The 20786-nt window shown below is 44.2% G+C and overlaps 1 protein-coding gene and 1 long non-coding RNA gene across 3 annotated transcripts in view; one reads left to right on the top strand and one right to left on the bottom strand.

The window, feature by feature from the left end:
• LOC139325626 (uncharacterized) overlaps nt 1–13885 on the top strand; it is a 40372-nt gene extending 26487 nt beyond the window's left edge. The window contains exons 3-4 of the long non-coding RNA XR_011601111.1: nt 10014–10365; nt 13433–13885. This is a non-coding gene — a long non-coding RNA (uncharacterized lncRNA). The remainder of the gene's footprint in view (nt 1–10013; nt 10366–13432) is intronic.
• AK1 (adenylate kinase 1) lies at nt 2835–20539 on the bottom strand. 2 transcript variants are annotated; one of them, XM_070955552.1, is made up of 7 exons: nt 20434–20539; nt 15423–15468; nt 12070–12105; nt 10408–10571; nt 7792–7908; nt 5180–5371; nt 2835–3149 (listed from the first exon to the last, which is right to left on the bottom strand). In XM_070955552.1, the coding sequence occupies exons 2-7, from the start codon at nt 15430–15432 to the stop codon at nt 3081–3083; spliced, it is 588 nt and encodes a 195-aa protein (XP_070811653.1). In that variant the 5' UTR covers nt 15433–15468; nt 20434–20539; the 3' UTR covers nt 2835–3080. The 2 variants fall into 2 exon arrangements, with proteins under 2 accessions (XP_070811653.1, XP_070811654.1); XM_070955553.1 differs by lacking the exon at nt 20434–20539 and adding an exon at nt 17870–17955.
• Nucleotides 20540–20786: the final 247 nt, after the last annotated feature.

A 20786-nucleotide genomic window follows, 5' to 3' on the forward strand; every position in this document is an offset into this window, starting at 1 on the left:
TCTATCTATCTATCTATCTATCTATCTATCTATCTTTCTATCTACCATCTATCTATCCATCCATCCATCCAATCATCCATCATCTATCTATCTATCTGTCTATCTATCTTTCCATCCATCCACCCAATCATCCATCTATCTATCAATCTATCGATCTATCGATCTATCGATCTACCATCTATCTATCATCTATTTATCCATCCATCATCTATCTATCTATCTATCTATCTATCTATCTATCTATCTATCTATCTATCTATCTATCTATCCATCCATCCATCCATCCATCCATCCATCCATCCATCATTATTGTTATTCAATGAGGATATCTCTGTGACTACCCAAGATTGTGATATAGGTAGCCCTCAACTTAGGACCATTCATTCAGCAATTGTTTGAAGTTAGGTCTTTTTTTAACCTTTGAAGGGCCTTCCTTCAAACAGTCCCTAACCACATGTCAAAGCTAACCCTCCAATTTATTTAAAATAATAATAATAATAATAATAATTCCCCCCACCCCTAATTTTGAAATAACATAACTCTATCACACACGAGACTTTTGTTTAAATGCTCTTTAATAACCATCTGATGAAATACATTCAGACCATAGGCTGGGTCTTTTAAGACTTTGAGCGAGGAAGGGGTTGCTGCCTCCCCTTCCCACCTCTTGTAAATATTTGGACCAAATTAAAAAGAGAGAGAGAGGGAGAGAGAGAAAGGAACGGATGACCAGCAGAGAAATCTTTAGAAAGCCTTTGTGACATGTGGCAACCCTAAACGAAAATCTGGAGAGACAGCAGCTTTTGAAGGGTGAAAAATGAGGCACTAGTGTTATTACAGATAAGGAAGCAAGACACACACACACACACACACTGGAAAAATCCTCTTCAGTTCCTTCCTTCGCCTTTCTCTTTTTCTCACCCTCCCTAAAACAGCCTTACTTTAGAGAAGGAGAAGGAGGAGGAGGAGGAGGAGGAGGAGGAGGAGGAGGAGGAGGAGGAGGAGGAGGAGGAGGAGGAGGAGGAGGAGGAGAAGAAGAAGAAGAAGAAGAAGAAGAAGAAGAAGAAGAAGAAGAAGAAGAAGAAGAAGAAGAAGAAGAAGAAGAAGAAGAAGAAGAAGAAGAAGAAGAATTGAGAAGAATTGAGAAGAATTGAGGAGGAGGAGGAGGAAAAGAAGGAGAAGGAGAATTGAGAAGGAGGAGAAGGAGAAGAAGAAGAAAAGAAGGAGAAGAATTGAGGAGAAGGAGAAGAATTGAGGAGGAGGAGAAGAAGAAGAAGGAGGAGGAGGAGAAGAAGAATTGAGGAGAAGGAGAAGAATTGAGGAGAAGGAGGAGAAGAAGAAGAATTGAGAAGGAGGAGAAGAAGGAGGAGGAGGAGGAGAAGAATTGAGAAGAAGGAGGAGAAGAATTGAGGAGGAGGGAGAAGAAGAATTGAGGAGGAGAAGAAGAAGAATTAAGGAGAAGGAGAAGAGGAGGAGGAGGAAAGGAGAAATTGTGCAGAGGGTTTAAAGGGAAAAGGCAACCTGTGATTAAGCAATGTTTCGTGATTAAGGAAATTCGGCACGCAAAGTTACACAAAGCCAGGACTTTGGGTGGGGGGTGTTTGTGTATGTTTGCGTTTGTGTGTAAGGCTGGAGGGGGGGGGGAACAGCCTTGCACGCACACACTCTGTTCTCGCTCCAGGGAGAAAGTTTGCACGCCGGTTGGATTTCTTAATTTTAAAGTTGCAAGCTTTTGAATTTTCTTCCTGGGAAATGGTTGGAATTGGTTTATAATGCCGAGGGGAGCTTGGAGGTTGGAAGAAATCTTGTGTTTATTTTTTCCTTCCAAGTAGATCACCTCCAGAGATCTAGTCTGTCAAGGTTTGGAGCAGGGATGAAATCCAGCAGGTTCTGACAGGTTCTGGCGAACCGGTAGCGGAAATTCCTGAGCAGTTCGGAGAACCGGCAAATACCACCTCTGGCTGGCTCCAGGAGTGGGGAGGGAATGGGGATTTTGCAATATCCTTCCCCCTGGAGTGGGGAGGGAATGGGGATTTTGCAATATCCTTCCCCCTGGAGTGGGGAGGGAATGGGGATTTTGCAGTATCCTTCCCCTGCCACGCCCACTGAGCCACATCCACCAAGCCCACCAAGCCATGCGCACAGAACCGGTAGTAAAAAAAATTTGGATTTCACTACTGGTTTGAGGCATGTGGCTTCTTGAAAAACCCGGAGGGAACGGGCAAATGAAGAGGTACAAAACCCCCTTTTCTCTCTTTAATCGAGGAAAAAGCTTGTTTTATCGCGCCTTTTTTGCCACTTCTGCAGGAAAGGACTAAAGAATTTGTCACTTGTAAAGTTGGACGGGTAGAACCTTGCCTGCGTGCAGAAGGATCTTATCTCTTGGCAGGTCAACAGGTTAATTCTCTTCCTTCTAAAGGAAAGTACATTTATCAAGAAGTTTAACCACCGCAGAGCCAAAAAGTGGTTTCAAAACCTCAGAAGCTCCTTCAGAAATTATTCCTGTCAAGGTGGAACGTGCTCCAGAGGATTTCAGACTACAACACCCATCGCTCTCCAGCCAGCCTTTTCCCCTCCCTGCCGGGATTCAAGATCCCTTAAGGTTTTGGGGAGTACGGATTGAGGAGGATGGGATCTGTAGTCCAATCGGAGGAGCTCAGGAGCAGGTCGAGATTGTCCTCGACCCATCTTGGAATTTGCAGGAGAACTTCTCCATTCCTGGGAAAAAAAAAAAAAGGACCAAGGAGACGTTTTTCTTCCCCACCCCCTCAGCTCCCCATGTTTAAGGGCGAAAAAATTCCTTGAAAAAAAGAAAAGGATAAAAACATCTCATCTCACGAAAGCCAGATTTACTTTGCCAGAGGAGGTTTTAAGGAAGCCGTGCGCATTGTCCTTGAAATTTCCTCCATGGGGCCTCTGTCCACGAAAACAGGATGAAGCCACTTCCTCCCCAGCGGTCTTTGGAGATGAAAAGGGAGGCAGAGCGGCGGGAAGGGGAGGGGAGGGGCTCATCTACACAGATCTGAGTCTTGGGGGAGGGGGTGGTGGTGGAGGGGATGAAGCTCCTCGGAGGAGGGGGTTTACTTGAGGACATCTAGATGAGTGCAGACTTGCTTGAAGACATCATCTACCGTGCCTTCTGCGTTGACCTGAAGGTGGGGGAAGAAAGCCACAGAGCTCAGGAGGAGAATCCTGAAGTTGCCGTCTTCTGAGACGACATCCAAGTGTCGCTGTCCACCCTCCCTCCGTGGAGGCCTTCTTGAAGGAATCCTAACCAGGTTGAATGTTGGTCCACCAGCTTAGGGGGCTTTCAAAGAGAGAATGGGAGGACCACGAGAAGACCCATCTGATCTAATCTGGAGGAGCCTATGTTCACCCTTGACCATCTTGGCGCCCAGGTTCATCCAGCTGCCTAAGCCATCAGGTGGATTCCAAGGGGAAGCCAAGCTTGATGCCTTCAAACCATGCTTTGGCCTTCACTCAACGCTTCTTCATTCCATGAAAACAATGTTAAAACATCTCATGGTTTAGGATGATAGGTAAAGCCCAAAACACCTCATCTAAGTCTGAAGGTAAGACCCCCCACCCCACCCCCCAATTCTGTTTCGCAGAGGAGGATCCATCTTCAAATCTTGGTCCTAACACAAGGTCAACCCTTCAAATCTTGGGAATTGCTTCCTCCCCACCCAAGTTCCATTTCCCTTCTGTTTCTCTCCGAAATCCTCCCAATGTTGGCGTGGACCTCTTCCCTCCGCTGGCAGCCAATTAGTCAGTGCCTTGCTATGCTGAGCAGGATAAGACCTGGAGGAAGCCCCTGAGAATAATGAATGATTCTGGCCCATCCTCATAACTCAGGAGAATGGAGTGGGGGGGGTCCTTTCATTGCCTGCGATAGCTGGGTTGATTCAAAATACTCTAGGTAAGATGCCCTGCAGAGACTGACCTGCTGCTTAAGTGTAAAAGGGAAGGAAGGAAGTCAGAAAGGAAGGAAGGGGAGGGAGGAAGGAAGGAAGGAAGGAAGGAGAGGGAGGGAAGAAAGCAAGGGAGGAGGGGAGGGGAAGAAGGGAGGGGAAGGAAGGAAAGAGGGAGGGAAGGAGGGAGGGAGGGAGTGAGGAAATGAGGAAGGAAGGAATGAGAGGGGAGGGAAGGAAGGAAGCAAGAAAAAGTTGAGAGGGAAGGGAAGGAAGAAGGAAGGAAAGAAGGAGGGGAGGGAAGGAAGGAAGCAAGAAAGGGAGGTGAGGGAAGGAAGGGAATGAGGAAGGAAGGAAGGAAAGAGGGAGGGGAGGGAAGGAAGAAAGGGGAGAAAGAAGGGAATGAGGAAGGGAGGAAGGAAAGAGGGAGGGGAGGGAAGGAAGGAAGAAAGGGAGGGAAGGGATTGAAGGAAGGAAGGAAAGAGGGAGAGGGAAGAAAGAAAGGGAGGTGAGGGAGGGAAAGGAATGAGGGAGGAAGGAAGGAAAGAGGGAAGAAAGGGAGAGAAGGGAATGAGGAAGGAAGGAAAGAGGGTGGGGAGGGAAGAAAGGGAGGGGAGAAGGAATGAGGAAGGAAAGGGAGGGAAGGGAAGGAAGGAAGCAAGAAAGGGAGGTGAGGGAGGGAAGGGAATGAGGGAGGAAGGAAGGAAAGAGGGAGGGAAGGAAGGGAGAGAAGGGAATAAGGAAGAAAGGAAAGGGTGGGGAGGGAAGAAAGAAAGAAAGGGGAGGGAGGGGAGGGATTGAGGAAGGAAGGAAAGAGGGAGGGAAGGAAGAAAGAAAGGCAGGTGAGGGAGGAAGGAAGGAAAGAGGGAGGGAAGGAAGAAAGAAGGGAATGAGGAAGGAAGGAAAGAGGGTGGGGAGGGAAGAAAGGAGGGAGGGAGGGAAGGGATTGAGGAAGGAAAGAAGGAAGGAAAGAGGGAGGGAAGGAAGAAAGAAAGGGAGGTGAGGGAGGGAAGGGAATGAGGAAGGAAGGAAAGAGGGAGGTGAGGGAAGAAAGAAAGGGAGGTGTGGGAGGGAGGGAAGGGAGGGAGGGAATAAGGAAGGAAGGAAGGAAGGAAGGAAGGAAGGGGCAAATGGCTCAGCCAATAATTTTTATGTGACTGAAATGACTCCCTCTGGAGTCCCAACCTCATCTCCTGGAAACAACATTTCCAATTTCAGACAAAAGGTAAATTCGTGTGAGAGATTTCCAAACCATCCACCTGACTCACCTTGCGGACAATTCCCTTCTTCTCGTAATAGGCGATGACGGGCTCGGTGGCCTTGTAATAGGTATCCAAACGCTTCTTGATAGTCTCTTCGTTGTCGTCCACGCGCCCGCTGGTCTCTCCTCGTTTCAGCAGCCGTTTCACCATGGTGTCCTTCCCAGCGTCCACGTAGAGCAGCAGGGTGGGGGCAGTGATCTTCTCGGGAAAGTTCAAAGAGAAGCCAAGGTGAGATGAAGAGGAAGCGGAAGAGGAAGAAGAGAAGAAGAAGAAAAAGGAGGAGGAAAAGATTAAGGAAAAGATAGACCAGGAGGAGGAGGAGGAAGAGGAGAAAAAGAAATGAAAAGTAGATAGATCAAAGGGGGGGAAGAGGAGATAGATGGGAAAGAAGGAGAAGAAGATAGATGAGGAAGAGGAGGAGGAGGAGGATAAGGTTAAGGAGAAGATAGATGAGAAGGAGGAGGAAGAGAAGAGATAAGATAAAAAGGGAGGAAGAGAAGATAGGTGAAAAGAAGAAGAAAAGGGGAGGAAGAGGAGGATGAGAAAAGAGAAGGGGAGGAGGAGAATAAGGTTAAGGAGAAGATAGATGAAAAGATAGATGAGAAGGAGGAAGAGAAGAGATAAAAAGTAGATAAAAAGGGAGGAAGAGAAGATAAAGAAGGAGAAAGGAGAAGTTAGATGAAAAGAGATGAGAAGGAGGAGGAAGAGGAGATAAAAAGTAGATAAAAAGGGAGGAAGAGAAGATAGAGGAGGAGGATAAGGTTAAGGAGAAGATAGATGAAAAGATAGATGAGGAGAAGGAGGAGGAAGAGAAGAGATAAAAAGTAGATAAAAAGGGAGGAAGAGAAGATAGAGGAGGAGGATAAGGTTAAGGAGAAGATAGATGAAAAGATAGATGAGGAGAAGGAGGAGGAAGAGAAGAGATAAAAAGTAGATAAAAAGGGAGGAAGAGAAGATAGAGGAAGAGAGGAGGAGGAGAAGATAGATGAAAAGATAGATGAGGAGAAGGAGGAGGAAGAGAAGAGATAAAAAGTAGATAAAAAGGGAGGAAGAGAAGATAGAGGAAGAGAGGAGGAGGAGAAGATAGATGAAAAGATAGATGAGGAGAAGGAGGAGGAAGAGAAGAGATAAAAAGTAGATAAAAAGGGAGGAAGAGAAGATAGAGGAAGAGAGGAGGAGGAGAAGATAGATGAAAAGATAGATGAGGAGAAGGAGGAGGAAGAGAAGAGATAAAAAGTAGATAAAAAGGGAGAAAGAGAAGGAGAAAGGAGAAGATAGGTGAAAAGAAGATAGAAGAGAAGAGGGAAGAAGAAGAAGAAGTAAAGGGAAGGAAGAGGAGAAGACGAAAAGGAGAAGGAGAAAGAGGAGGGAAAGTAAATAGATGAAAAGAAGATTGAGGAGGAGGAGACGGATGAGAAAGAGAAGGAGAAAAGAAGGAAAAGAAAGAGAAGACCAAGTTTGCAATTATTTGGTCGTCCACACAAGTCCTCTAACCCCTCCTTCACGTGTTGCAAATTTCACCTGGCCCTTTTCTGTTAACGGATCAATAACGGCGGGATGACAAAATCAAAGCATCTTGCAAGCCATCAAACAAAACTTAACAAGATTTAGCCGAACAACAGCCCACCCTAATTAGTTGCTAAGATCCGAATCCATATTTTTTGGCCAAGCAGAAGACTGCGAGAAGAGATTGCACTGCCCTCTTGTGGCTTTATCCCGCTCTTACCGAAGACAGCCCTCCAATCATATTAATAATAATTCGATAATAACAACACCCGTCATGCCCAAAAATCAAAAGCTCCCTGGGGAAAAAAAAAATGAGGGAGAAACATTCCCAAACTTTGAAATCTTTTCCTCTGGAGTCCCAAAAGTGCTTTTTAAAGAGGCAACTGGACTGTCTTGTTTTTTCGTTGAAGACGTTTCGCTTCTCATCCAAGAAGCTTCTTCAGCTCTGACTGGATGGTGGTGGGGAATGGAAGGGCTTATATTCCTTCCTATTTATAATATAAATATATATTTATATTAATAGGGACCCGGTGGCTCAGTAGCTAAGACGTTGAGCTTGTCGATCGAAAGGTCGGCGGTTCGGGGGTTCGAATCCCTAGCGCCGCGTAACGGGGTGAGCTCCCGTGACTTGTCCCAGCTTCTGCCAACCTAGCAGTTCGAAAGCACGTAAAAAATGCAAGGGTTGTCTCAAAATAGTAAAGGTAAAGAGTTCCCCTCGCACATATGTGCTAGTCGTTCCCGACTCTAGGGGGCGGTGCTCTTCTCCGTTTCAAAGCCGAAGAGCCAGCGCTGTCCGAAGACGTCTCTGTGGTCACGTGGCCGGCATGACTCAATGCCAAAGGCGCACGGAACGCTGTTCCCTTCCCACCAAAGGTGGTCCCTATTTTTCTACTTGCATTTTTTTACGTGCTTTCGAACTGCTAGGTTGGCAGAAGCTGGGACAAGGAACGGGAGCTCACCCCGTTACGCGGCACTAGGGATTCGAACCGCTGAACTGCCGACCTTTCGATCGACAAGCTCAGCGTCTTAGCCACTGAGCCACCGTGTCCCAAAATAGTAGTCACGCTGTAAACACTCTGACAGAGACCTGAGATTCACCACCACGTTCTTACCTTCTTCTCAAATTCCACGCCTTGGTTCACCTCCCGGGGATAACCGTCAATCAGATAGCCCTTGGACTCGTTTGCTTTGGCCAACATGGCGTCTCTCAGCATGTCCAGAACAGTGTCCTACGGACGAAGAGTTTGGAGTAAGGAGCAATTTTGCAAAGTTTGGGGGAAAATTCCAGAGCTCTGGATTCACAGAACCGGGAAAGGAGCCTTGGATTTCGTTGGGGTCCCCACTGATGGGATATTTCTAACTCAAGACCATCCTGCATCTCGTCCGGTATTTATTTATATTCCACCTTTCCTCATTCTTGACGTGGCTTCCTTGATTTTCTTTAAACAACAGCCAGCGTAGGTAGTCCTCGACCACAAGGGCAGCCCCATATTTTCTGTGGTTAAGCGAGACGTTGGTTAAGTGAATTTTGCCTCGTTTTACGACCATGCGCCGTGAAGGGAACCGCCGCCGCTGATGAGTTAGTAATCTGGTTGTTGTTTTTTTGTTTTTTTTAATTTGATTTATATGCCGCCCTTCTCCGGAGACTCAGGGAGGCTTACAATGCGTTAAGCAATAGCCTTCATCCTTTTGTATATTTTATACAAAGTCAGTTTATTGCCCCCACAAACTGGGTCCTCATTTTACCTACCTTAGAAAGGATGGAAGGCTGAGTCAACCTTGAGCCTGGGGAGATTTGAACTTGCAGTAATTGCAGACAGCTGGTGTTAATCATAATGCTATTAGTCTGCTGAGCCACCAGCCCCTTTGCTGTGGGTTGTGAAGTGAATTTGGCTTTCCCTTCGACTTTGCTTGTCGGATGGTCACAAAAAGGGATCGCCTGATCCCGGACACACTGCGACGGTCATAAGTATGAGTCAGTTGTATTGAGAAATGATGATAAATTATGAAGAATGAGGGCACAAAAATGTTATGCCCAGTTGACATGTGGATTGATTAATAATGTACAGGAATGTAAGAAGAGATATAATTATAAAGTAAAAAAAGAGCCTTGGTAGTACAGTGGTCTAAAGTACCCTGTTATTAAGACCAGCTGCCTGCAATTATTGCAGGTTCGAATCTCACCAGGCTCAAGGTTGACTCAGCCTTCCATCCTTTCTAAGGTAGGTAAATTGAGGACCCAGTTGTGGGGGCAATAAGATGACTTTGTATAAATATACAAAAGGATGAAGGCTATTGCTTAGCGCATTGTAAGCCACCCTGAGTCTCTGGAGAAGGGCGGCATATAAATCAAATTTAAAAAAAAAAAAGGAATTTGAAATGAAGGTGTATGTGAATAGAAATCGGGGCTGCTCGGATACCATGTCAATTTGAATTGAAAAAGGGAGTTGAAAAGGGGGAGGAAGGAGAGTTGGGAGGTGAGAAGAGAAGAAAAGAAGAACGGGAAAAGGAGGGGAAGAAAGAAGGGGGAAAGAGGAGGGGAGAGGGTAAGAAAGGGAGGAAGAAGAGAAGAGAGGGGAAAGAGGAGAGGAAGTAGAAAAGGGAAGGAGAGGAGGAATGAGGAAAGTAGAAAGAAACAGAAGAGGAGAGAGAAGGGAAGAAAAGAAAAGGAAAGGTTGTATTAAAATAAAGGAAGGAGATAGTAGAAGAGCAGACCGAAACAACTAATTAGCAAATGGAAGTTAAAGAACAAGATGAATGAATCATGATGAATGATGGACAAAAGACTGTACGTTTGAATATGTTGATAAAAAATAAAAATAAAAAAAACTTTAAAAATAAATAAATAAACACCAGTCAGTTGTCAAGCCTCTGAGCTTAGTGGTTTTCTTGCAAACGTTTCCTGACCCAACTAGGGAACATCATCAGTGCTAGAAGGGAGGAGGAGGAGGAATGTGGGGCATGCTGCAACGGTGGTTGTTAAAAACAATCGTAAGTCATTTTTTTTCCCCCAGTGCCGTTCGTTGTAACTTTGAATGGTCGCTAAGCAAACCCTGAAGACTTATTTATTCCAACAAGCTGGCCTAGCTTAAATGGGGATTTTTAATCTTTTAATTTTATTGGTTCTTGGGTTTTAAATTGGGACCTTTTTTGATTTTGTAGATTTGGGATTTTAAATTGGTAATGCCGCCGATTTAATTTATTTTAGTTTTTTCTTAACTTTTGTACTATATGTGTTTTAATTTCTGGCTGTCCACCGTCCTGAGTCCCCCTGGGGAGAAGGGCGGTATATAAGTTTGATTAATTAATTAATTAATTAAATAAACTGTTCTAGGACTGCCTGTAATGTAGATCAGACGGAAGAGGAAAACATCACGAGAACATTTCCAGAGACTGGGAATTTGGGTCGCGATTGAGGTGCGGCGTGGTGGATGCCTATTCACTTGAGTGTTTGACTTCGAATTATGGACAGCCTGCACCTTGGAGTCAAATCGGGTTGGGATTGAAGAGCAGGAGATGAAGGAAGCCAACAGCATGGAAGATCTCCAAGGCTGAGGAACATCAGAAGCAGACGTGGGTTGCTCCCGGTTCTTGCGAACCGGTAGTAAAAGCAGCGGGAGGCTCCGTCTACCCGCCCGGACGTCATAATGGACGATCTGCACTCCGGTTGCGAACCAGTAGTAAAGGTAAGTAGAACCCACCTCTGATCAGAAGGTCTTCTAACTCACCAGAGGGACCAACTCTCCTTTCTCCATGATGGCCGAAAGCTTCTTCCCCCTGTCCGAGCCGGAGCTGACTTCCGCTCGTAGCAGGTCACCGGTGGACAAGTGAGTGTAGCCATATTTTTGGACGATCCTCTCGCACTGCGTTCCTTTCCCAGAACCTGGTCCTCCTGTAGAAGACACGGGGCAATCAGGCACGGAATCAGGGATTAAAAATAATCAATAAAGGGGAATATTTGTAGCTCGGGATTGAAACGAGGGGGTCCTTGGTGCTCTCTGAGCTTGGTGGTTTTCTTGTAGACGTTTCATGACCCAATTAGGTAACATCATCAGTGCTACTGGTAGTACTGCAGTAGACTAGCACTGAACACCAAGGACCCACAGTCCTCCTTCACTTCCTCTTCCTCCTCCTCCCAAACCCCATCCCCTTCTAGCACTGATGATGTTACCTCCTGGGAATTTTGAAAACTGAATATGCAAAAAAGAAAAAGTATTTAATTATACATATTCTGACAGCCGCTAGAATTTCCTTTGCCCAGTATTGGAAAGAAAAACAAATACCACCTCAAGAACATGTTATTGGAAAAATATTGGAGTGCGCCGAAATGAACAAACTGACTTCAGAAATTAATGACAGAGAAGATTCGGAATTTTATAGCGTGTGGGACATGTGGTACGAATGGATGGGGAAAAGAAATAAAGAAGGAAATAGAGATTAAATGCTAATTAATTAACAAAATCCATATGAATAGTATTACATTTAGTCTTAGAGATTTGAGCACTATTATCTTTAAGTGTTTTGAAATTAAATCTAGCTTTAAGAAACAATATCAAATAATAGACAAGTAATAATGCATGTAGATGTATATATGTATATAATTGCACCAATGAACCGAAAATGTACTGAATGTATCACTATATGTTATAATAAAAATCAAATTAAAAAAAAAAAAAAAGAAACGTCTGCAAGAAAACAAGGAAGCTCAGAGAACACCAAGGACCCCACAGTCCTCCTCCTCCTCCTCCTCCTCCCAAACCCCGTCCCCTTCTAGCACTGATGATATTACCTAGTTGGGTCATAAAACGTCTGCAAGAAAATAAGCAAGTTCAGAGAGCACCAAGGGCCCCCCATTGAAAATAATATTGCTTGCATGGTAGTTTTCTTCAAGCAACAGCAACTTTCATTTAGATCCACCTTTATTGCAGCAGCATTCAATTTTGGGGAGACGACTCCCCACAACCCACCGTGGATGGTGTCAAGAGATGGGCATTGTCCCTGCTGCCTTTGGCCACAACTGGAGGACAGTTGAGACATTTTGAAAACATAATCCTCTAAATGCAAGGGACGTATAAACTGCAAGGAGGTTAATTGCTGGGAAATTATTTTTTTCTGACGTGAAAAATTATTTTTCTGACATGAAAAAGTAAAGCAGCAAAACTTTTAAAAGACCCCTGCATGGAAATCTGGAGGGTTCTTTCTTTGGCTCTGCAGCAAAAATATATTTTATTCTGGGTGGAGTTGGAGAATTGTTGAGTTGGGCTCTAACCCAAACTTGTCAAGAGGAATCCAATCCCACCTTAGTTAGAACCCTGATGAAAAGTCCTTAAAAGTATTTTTTTTCTTGTGGAGGCAAAAGAAATACTACTTTGCGATGGCTTAAGACTTACCCACCACGAAGATGATTTTGTGGTTTTTCAATTTTTCTGCCAGGAAAAAAAGGGGAGAAAAACCTGTTAGGATCTGGCGGAGAAGTCAGTTCTTGGTTGCTCGCACAAGATACTCATCTCGGTTTGTGAACTTGTTTTTAAAAAAGGATTCCCCCCTCATCCATCCCACCATCTCTCTTTATCTCTCTCTTTATCTCTCTCTTTATCTCTCCCTCTCCCTCTCCCTCTCCATCCGTCCATCCATATCTATCTATCTATCTAATCATATATCTATATTCTATTATCTACATCTATATAATCAATCATCTATATCATATATCATCTGTCTTCTATCTTCTAACATCTCTGTCTATATCTGTTGTCTATTATCTATTCTATATATATATATATCTAATCTAATCAATCATCTATATCATGTATCTATCATCTATCTTCTAACATATCTATCTACTCTATCTATCTATCTATCATTTATCATCTATTTACATCCATCATCCATCTATCATCCACCCACCCATTCATCCATCCATCTATCTATTATCTATCAATCATCTATCTATTTACATCAATCTATCATCCAGCTATCATCTATCTATCTATCTATCTATCTATCTATCTATCTATCTATCATCTATGTTTCTATGTATCTATTATCTATCAATCATCTATCTATTTACATCCATCTATCATCCATCTATCATCTACCTATCTACCTACCTACCTATCTATCTATCTATCTATCTATCTATCTATTTATCATCTATGTTTCTATGTATCTATTATCTATCAATCATCTATCTATTTACATCCATCTATCATCCATCTATCATCTATCTATCTATCTATCTATCTATCTATCTATCTATCTATTTATCATCTATGTTTCTATGTATCTATCTATCTATCTATCTATCTATCTATTTATCATCTATGTTTCTATGTATCTATTATCTATCAATCATCTATTTACATCCATCTATCATCCATCTATCTATCTATCTATCTATCTATCTATCTATCTATCTCTATCTATCTATCTCTGCAAAAGATTTGAACCCTTTATAAATGGATATAAGACTCTCCATTACAAGGTTATTTCACAACTAATATCATCTCAGGTGCTGCATCAATCAGCAAGTTTTATTTTCCCGATTTCTGAGGGCTGCAAATATGGGAGCCCAAAACTAGAGGGCCTTCATTCATTTTGCTACAGTTTCTTTGAATGATGCTTCTCAGGAGCCCGGAAACTTTTTCCAGACCTGGTTGAAAATGTAAAGACCGCCAAGCTGGAGAGCTAAAAATAAAAACAGTCTGTTTCAGGTTTCACGGACAACCTGTAATGAGAATTCTCCTTTGATTACAGGTTTCTAGAATTATATCCTCGAAGAGCTGAGGAAATGAGCCGTAAGGAAATTATGAAGTCTCCGGAGTCTAGTCAGAATGTCTGGATTGAGAGTTTTTGTATATCTTTTTCCCCCTTGCTTTTAACACCCAATTCCAGAGGAAACGCAGCCTATAGAAGCCATAACTCAACTAGAATTGTATTTGCGCAACAATGGAAAAATGATGAGATTCCGTCTGAGGTGAATGTAATTAAGAAAATATTAGAATGTGCAGAAATGGATAGATTAACACTTGCTATTAAGGATAAAGAAGAAACTGGATATTTTTTGAAATGAGGTGTATTTTATCAATGGCTAGGCAACAGAAACAAGAGTTAGAAAGGAGGAGATGTAAAAAGAGGAAATGCTAAAGTGGAAAATTGTTAAAGAAGATGATGTTAACTAATATTATTATATTATTATATCATCGATATTGTGGTGATGAATACCACAACAAATATGGGTATTATGATTGTTTTAAAAATAACTCTACCCAGATCACACACTGTTTGATGAAAATTGAATGTTATATAAATAAAACAAATAAAAAACCAAAAAAGAGAGAGAAGAAGCTGTAACTCAACTGTGGAGTCTATCTTTTAATGCCAAGGTATCAGCTCCAGTTACATCTTGGGTACTAAGTGATGGAGAAATGCCCCCATCCAGCCCAAACTGAGTCCTGCAGACGAACGGTTATCTGGCGATGTTGCAAACCTCTCAAGCCAGCTTCATAAATTGACTTCAGAAGTTCTACCACAGGCTAAAAACTCACCCACAATGGAACACCAATGCACTGGATTGACGCTAATGCCAAAGAAATGTACTTGTGATGTTTGGTGTCTGTGGAGATTCTCAGTCATCCAGGTCATGGTTGTCCCAAAGGTGCTTTTTCAAGAGGCCACTGGGCTTTGCTTTTTTCCTTGAAGACATTTCACTTCTCACCCAAGAAGCTTCTTCAGTTCTGAGTGAACTTCTGACTGCATCTGAATAATTCAGGTCAGAACTGAAGAAGCTCCTTGGGATGGGAAGCGAAATATCTTCGAGGAAAAAAAGTCCAGTCGCTTCTTGAGAAAGCATCTTTGGGACATGCTTGTACTTGTTGGATCGAAGGGTGTTTCCACTTGCAAATTTCAGACCACAATATAAGGCTGTTAACTTAAAAACTGTCCAAGCAATGATAGCCAACAGGCCTTAGAGCAGAGGTGACAAACTCAATTTCATTGAGGGCCGCATCGGGGCTGTGGTTGACCTCGGGGAGCCAGCCAACTATGGCCAACTGGGTGGGCATGGCCAACTGGGTGGGCGTGGGCATCTTGATGCCACTCCCCAAACTGCTGGCATGTTTTCTCTTCGCATTGGGTAGACCAGGACAGCCTCGTGGGCCGGTCTGACCACATCACAGGCTGGATCCAGCCCACGGGCCTCGTGTTTGACACCCCTGCCTTAAGGGATCTGGGATCTAGAAAACCTTGACCAGCATTTCCAAATTATTTTTCAGACTGTGGAATCTATTACTGGCACAGAAAAAGATCTCCAGAACTTCCTCGTCAAGAGGTGAAGCTCCAGTGCCTTCAGACGTTGTGGGTGCTTCATCACAGGAGGCTTTTAAGAAGAGACTGGGCAGCCACCTGTCTGACATGGTAGAGGATCTCCAGCTTGAGCAGGGGGCTGGACTAGAAGACCTCTAAGGTCCCTTCAAGCTCTGTTATACGATACAATATTCGGAGAGGGTTTGATGCTATTTTCTTGAAGACTAGATGAGATGATAAACCGAACACTAAATTTTCATTCTTTGGGGGGGGAAAATGGGAGCGAAGAATGGAGCATCTTGGGGTGTCCAGAAGTTGGAACATCATAAAGAGGTGTTGGTAGATGAGGATCAACCTAAATTTCTCTGAGGATAACTACTAACGTTGGCTTGGTTGATCTGAAAGGTCCACCAAAATTGAGAAAGAAAGAAAATTCACTGACCTGCTACCATTCTGGAGGGTTCTGGGGTGATGACCACCTCCTCTGTCTGAAAGAAACAGAAGAACTGATTAGACTGAAGATCGCAGCTCTTGAAGGGCGTCATCCCAGCGACTCAGGAAATTCCTTGATGGCTCCAATCTCCTCTTCCAAAACCAGACAGGATAATAATTCAAGGCTGCCAGCAAAAATAATTAAGCATAAAATAATTATTTCATGCTCCTGGGGAGGAAAGCCATGGCAAAGTTAGACAGCATACTAAAAAGCAGAGACATCACCCTGCCCTCAAAAGTGCGTATAGTCAAGGTTATGGTTTTCCCAGTTGCAATGAATGGTTGTGAATGTTGGACCATAAGGAAGGCTGAGCGCCAAAGAATTGAGAGGCCTTTGAACGATGGTGCTGGAGAAGACTCCTGCGAGTCCCTTGGACTGCAGGGCCATCCAACCGGTCAGTCCCAGAGGAGATCAACCCCGACTGCTCTTTAGAAGGCCAGATCCTGAAGAGGAAATTCAAATGCTTTGGTCACCTAATGAGAAGGAAGGACTCCCTGGAGAAGAGCCTAATGCTGGGAACGATGGAGGGCAAAAGAAGAAGGGGACGGCAGAGAACGAGGTGGCTGGATGGAGTCACTGAAGCAGTCGGTGTGACCTTAAATGGACTCCAGGGGATGGTAGAGGACAGGAAGGCCTGGAGGAACGTGGTCCACGAGGTCGCGATGGGTCAGACACGACTTCACAACTAACGACAACAACAACAATAATTATGACTTCTCTCAATTTTGCCGTGTTTTTAAATCCTTCCCATCTCCCTTTTTAAAAAAGATCTCCCTAACTGCCACCTCAAATAAAACCTTCAATCATCCCTACAGATGTTTGGGGGGTGGGGGGGTGGGGGTGGGACACACATAAAAAAAAATAAAGCCAACAAAATAAAACAAAACCGCTTTACCTCAATCTATTCTGGAACACCAAAACCAATCTTGGGTTAGACACGACAACTGATTTTTTTTTTCCCCCTTTTTTCCAAGCTGGCAGATCCTGAGAAGGTTCGACCATGAATGCAGAGGAGATCTTACCGAGTCCAACCCTCCCAGGTAGAATCACCCCGGCAACTATCCAACGGAGGAAACAAGAGTCCAAGGATCGCTGTCAATGTGTCAGCCGGGAGGCAGCCTCTGACTCAGAGCTACGTGAATGGAGGGAGGAAAAAAATGCATGCATCACCTGGGAAGAGGTTTCCATGGCAACTGCTTCCTGCCTCGGATGTACCGGCAAGCCTTAGGAAGAAAACCTCAACGCCATAGGGCAGAGGCAAGAAGGACCACCGTGGGGGGAAGCTGAAGCAATGAAATTCCCCAGGAGGTATCTCTAAGTACCTGTTTGGGTCTCAGACAGGGAGGTTTTGGGTGGTAGAGATGAGAAAGCTCCGGTTCTCCAGATCTCCGTAAAAATATTGTTGGATTTCCTATCTAGGTTCAAGCAGTCAGCTGCTACTTCAGCCTGGCGTCTAGCTCAGCCTGGAGAGGGTGGACTAAAATGCCCATCATCCCCTGGCAGTGTGGCGAGTGGACCACCCAGCTGATAAGCATCTAAGGAAGGTTGGACCACTCCTTGCATTTTTCCCCCTTTCTCTCTGGAAAAAAAAAAATGACTCAAAAGGAAAAGCATAACCTGTGCCGCCTTCTGAACTATTTCACTAGGGGATCTTACTCATTTTATTTTTGGGAAGTTATAAGTGTGAAGATGACCATTGCAAAGAGTACAGATAGACCTCTGGAACTGCTGAAGGAGCAATGCTGAAGGACATCGCCAAAAAGGCGTTAAGAGTTGTTAACCTAATCTTGCGTAGCTTCTTCTCCAGTGATAATATTGTACGGCAAACTAGGGCATACAAAACCTTTGCTAGACCAATTCTCGAATACAGCTCGTCTGCCTGGAACCCGCACTGCATATCAGACATAAATACAATCGACAGAGATATTTTACGAGAAGAGTCCTCCATTCTTCTACCTGCAATAGAATACCTTATGCCACAAGGCTTGAAATTTTGGGCTTGGACAACTTCGAACTACGTCGCTTTCGGTCTGATCTAAACGTAGTGCACAAAATTAACTGTACATCGTCCTACCTGTCAATGACTACTTCAGCTTCAACCGCAATAATACACGGGCAAACAATAGATACAAACTTAAAGTGAACCGCTCCAAACTCGATTGCAGAAAATACGACTTCAGCAACAGAGTGGTCAGTGCCTGGAATGCACTACCTGACTCTGTGGTTTCGTCCCCAAACCCCCAAAACTTTAACCTTAGACTGTCTACTGTCGACCTCACCCCATTCCTAAGAGGTCTCTAAGGGGCGTGCATAAGTGCACCAGCGTGCCTTCCGTCCCTGTCCTAATGTTCCCTTTTATTCATATCCATTTCATGTATTCATAATCATGTTTATACTTATATCTTATTCCATTTGTTCTCCAACTCTTAAAAATGAAGAATCGGTTGCGCTGCTGCCTTTCCTTGATTCAAACCACATCTTTGCTCCCGTCCGAGCCCTCGATTAAAATCCAGCTTGCATCGCGGCTTGCAATCCTGGCTTGCTACCTGATCCTTCAAGGCCTCGGTTTCCCCACTTGCAAAAGGTCAGCCGCTGAAACCCACCTCGTGGGCTTCTCCGATTCCCGTGAATCGAATCGCGGTTAGATTTCGGAAAGCATTTTTTTTTTTTGGGGTGGCGTTGAATTTCATGGTTGAACAGCAGCTCGTCTTTACATTGGGTTATTCCACCACCTCCCAAAAAAAGTCTACTAATGTAATTTCAGGAAGACGCCGAGAGACAGGAGGGAGTCCGAGAATAGATGCTGGCACGGTTTAAGGGGAGAAGCAAACAGGTCTGGTTACATATCTCTCTCTCTCTTTTTTTTTTTTTTTTACACCTAATAAGGTGTTTTGCAAAGTGCAACTCAGCCGCCGTAAATCTTTGCTGGAGAAAGTGAGTTGGGGGGAGGCTAGAGCCAAGTTTTAAATTTCTTCCTGAAGTTTTAAAGTGGATTTTGTGGGTGGGTGGGTGAATTTATTTACTATTTATTTTATTTTGCCGCATTTCTATGCCGCCCAATTCCCAAGGGAATTGAAGCATGTCAGGAGTTTAAATTTCCCGTTCCTGCAAAAACACCGCATCAAAAGGCACACCCTCTTGAAAACCTACGTAAAATTGCTGTCTACCTCCCAGGTTTAAATCGGCGTGGCTGTCCTGAGATGCTAGCTTTCTGCAAGCAAGGAATTGGCCGGGTAAAGAAGCAGCCAACTCAATTTCTTCCTTCTTCCCTTACCTTTTCACTGGGCCACCCTCCACCCTCTCCACCCCAAGGATGGTTCAAAGGGCTCTCTAAACACCCCCAAGAAAGGAGTAGAAAAAAACAACAGGTACCTTCCAGTCAGTTGAAAACTATGCTAGACATCCTTCCACCAGCAGATGTCAGGAAACACGAGTGAAGGAAGATGGTTAATGATGAATCTGCTCCTGGAATGACACCTTCCTTCCTAACATCCAAGCGATGTGATCATTATGATGAGGTAACCCCATCATCACAATGAGGTGATGCAGAGTTTAATGACAGGTGTGTGGGCTGTTTCAAAACAACACAAAATCCCAGAACTTCCTCCCTTGGAGAAATCTAGAACCTCCCTGTTGGTTTTCTAACTGCAAAGGACAAGGGGTGTATATATATGTGTGTGTGTGTTTGTGTGTTGTGTTGTCTCTCCAGGTGGTGCAGTTAAAATCCTCAGGATAGCCAAATGGATACTCCGAATTTAAGCATCCTTTCCATCCTCGGATGCATCCCACGTTCAAATTTAGCCACAAATGCTTCCTAGATGGCTATTTATTCTCTGTCATCCCGGCCTACCTTATAGGGGGGTTGTGGAGTGTGGGGGGAAGGGGATCTGCCATACACATGTTAAAATTGCTGTTTAGATCCTTTGGGGAAGGCCGGGTTAAACCAGCGTACGGGGAGGCTGTCCTGAGATGCTAGCTTTCTACAGGCGAGGAACTGGCTGGATAAGGAAGCTGCTATTCAAATTTTCTTTCCCCCTTCCCTTGCCTTTTAAACGGGGCAGCCCACCAGGACGGTTCAAAGGTCCTTGGATGCTGGAAAAGGGAGAAAACATTTGCAAGAAAGAACGAAAAGACGGTGAAAAGGAGAACAAAACTGGAACTTCTCCATTTTGCTTAAGCCAGTATCTGGATTTCCTCCAGATCCTATAGTTCGCTACCCTTTGCACACCAGCGATCCCTTTTTGATGACCTCCAAATCTGGCTGGGGGATTTTTGTTTCAATTTACACCCACCCACCCACCCCAAAGTGGCTTATTTAGGATATTGGCACGGTTTTAAAATCGGGGGGCCGGAAGTTATCAGCCTCTCTCTTGATTCCCAGCAAAAAATAAATAAAACTCGTGCAAAATTCCAGCTGTTTAACCAGGGCAATGTTGCATGATGGGGTGGGGGCAAAAGGAAGACAGAGACCCCCACTCCTTGAAAAAAAAATGATTCTAAAGCCCCCCCTCCCTCCTCTCCAGCAGCTTTGGATCAACAGACGCAAAACTAAGAGGTCAGTCAAGGTTATTGCAACCGGACACTTTCCCAAAGTTGGTGCAGAGATGCACATACAACACAATCATTTATGGATCAAAGCATAACATGTCGAATTACACACAAACTTTGGCCCTGGGTCTATTTGGCTGCAGATCCCCTTTTTTAAAAAAAATAAAATAAATAAAATTAAAAGCATTGTTGCAAATCCCTGCTCAGAGCTGCTTCCTGCTTTTCTAACCGTCAAGAGAAATGTTTTTTTTTAATCTTCTCCAATGATCTGTGCTGAAGGAGATGAAGGGGAGAAACTCAAAGCACCCACCGTTCTCCTCTCCCTTTGTCCTTTCCCCGAAGGATGCCCCTGCATTTAGCAAAATGGTCTTTTTAAAAAAAAAAATCCTGAAAAAAACAGCTCTGCACTTACCTCTCAGCGCTGGAAGAGGAACAGACAAAGGCAGCCACAGAGAGAGAAGGCTGTGTTCTCCGCCACCGGCCACTCGCATGGTTATTTTTACCACCCTATATAGAGAACCACTTCAAGGCATGACGGGAGAAGGAGGGAGCATTGGCAGCCATGGGTGCCCACAGACGGGAGCTGAATAGCAATGATAGGGGAGGAGGGGAGAGGAGAGACAGATCTAGAAAGGAAGGCAGAAGGAGGCTGGTAAAACAGAGCTAAGGCACAGAGAGGCTAAAACCATTCGCTCCGTGAATTGTGAAAAAAGGAAGGTTCTACATTTAGGCAAGAAAAACAAAATGCACCGGTACAATATATGT

Source organism: Pituophis catenifer, unplaced genomic scaffold, assembly GCF_029215685.1.
Source record: "Pituophis catenifer annectens isolate HBS135680 unplaced genomic scaffold, rPitCat1.0.hap2 SCAF_17, whole genome shotgun sequence".
Lineage (NCBI taxonomy): Eukaryota > Metazoa > Chordata > Lepidosauria > Squamata > Colubridae > Pituophis > Pituophis catenifer.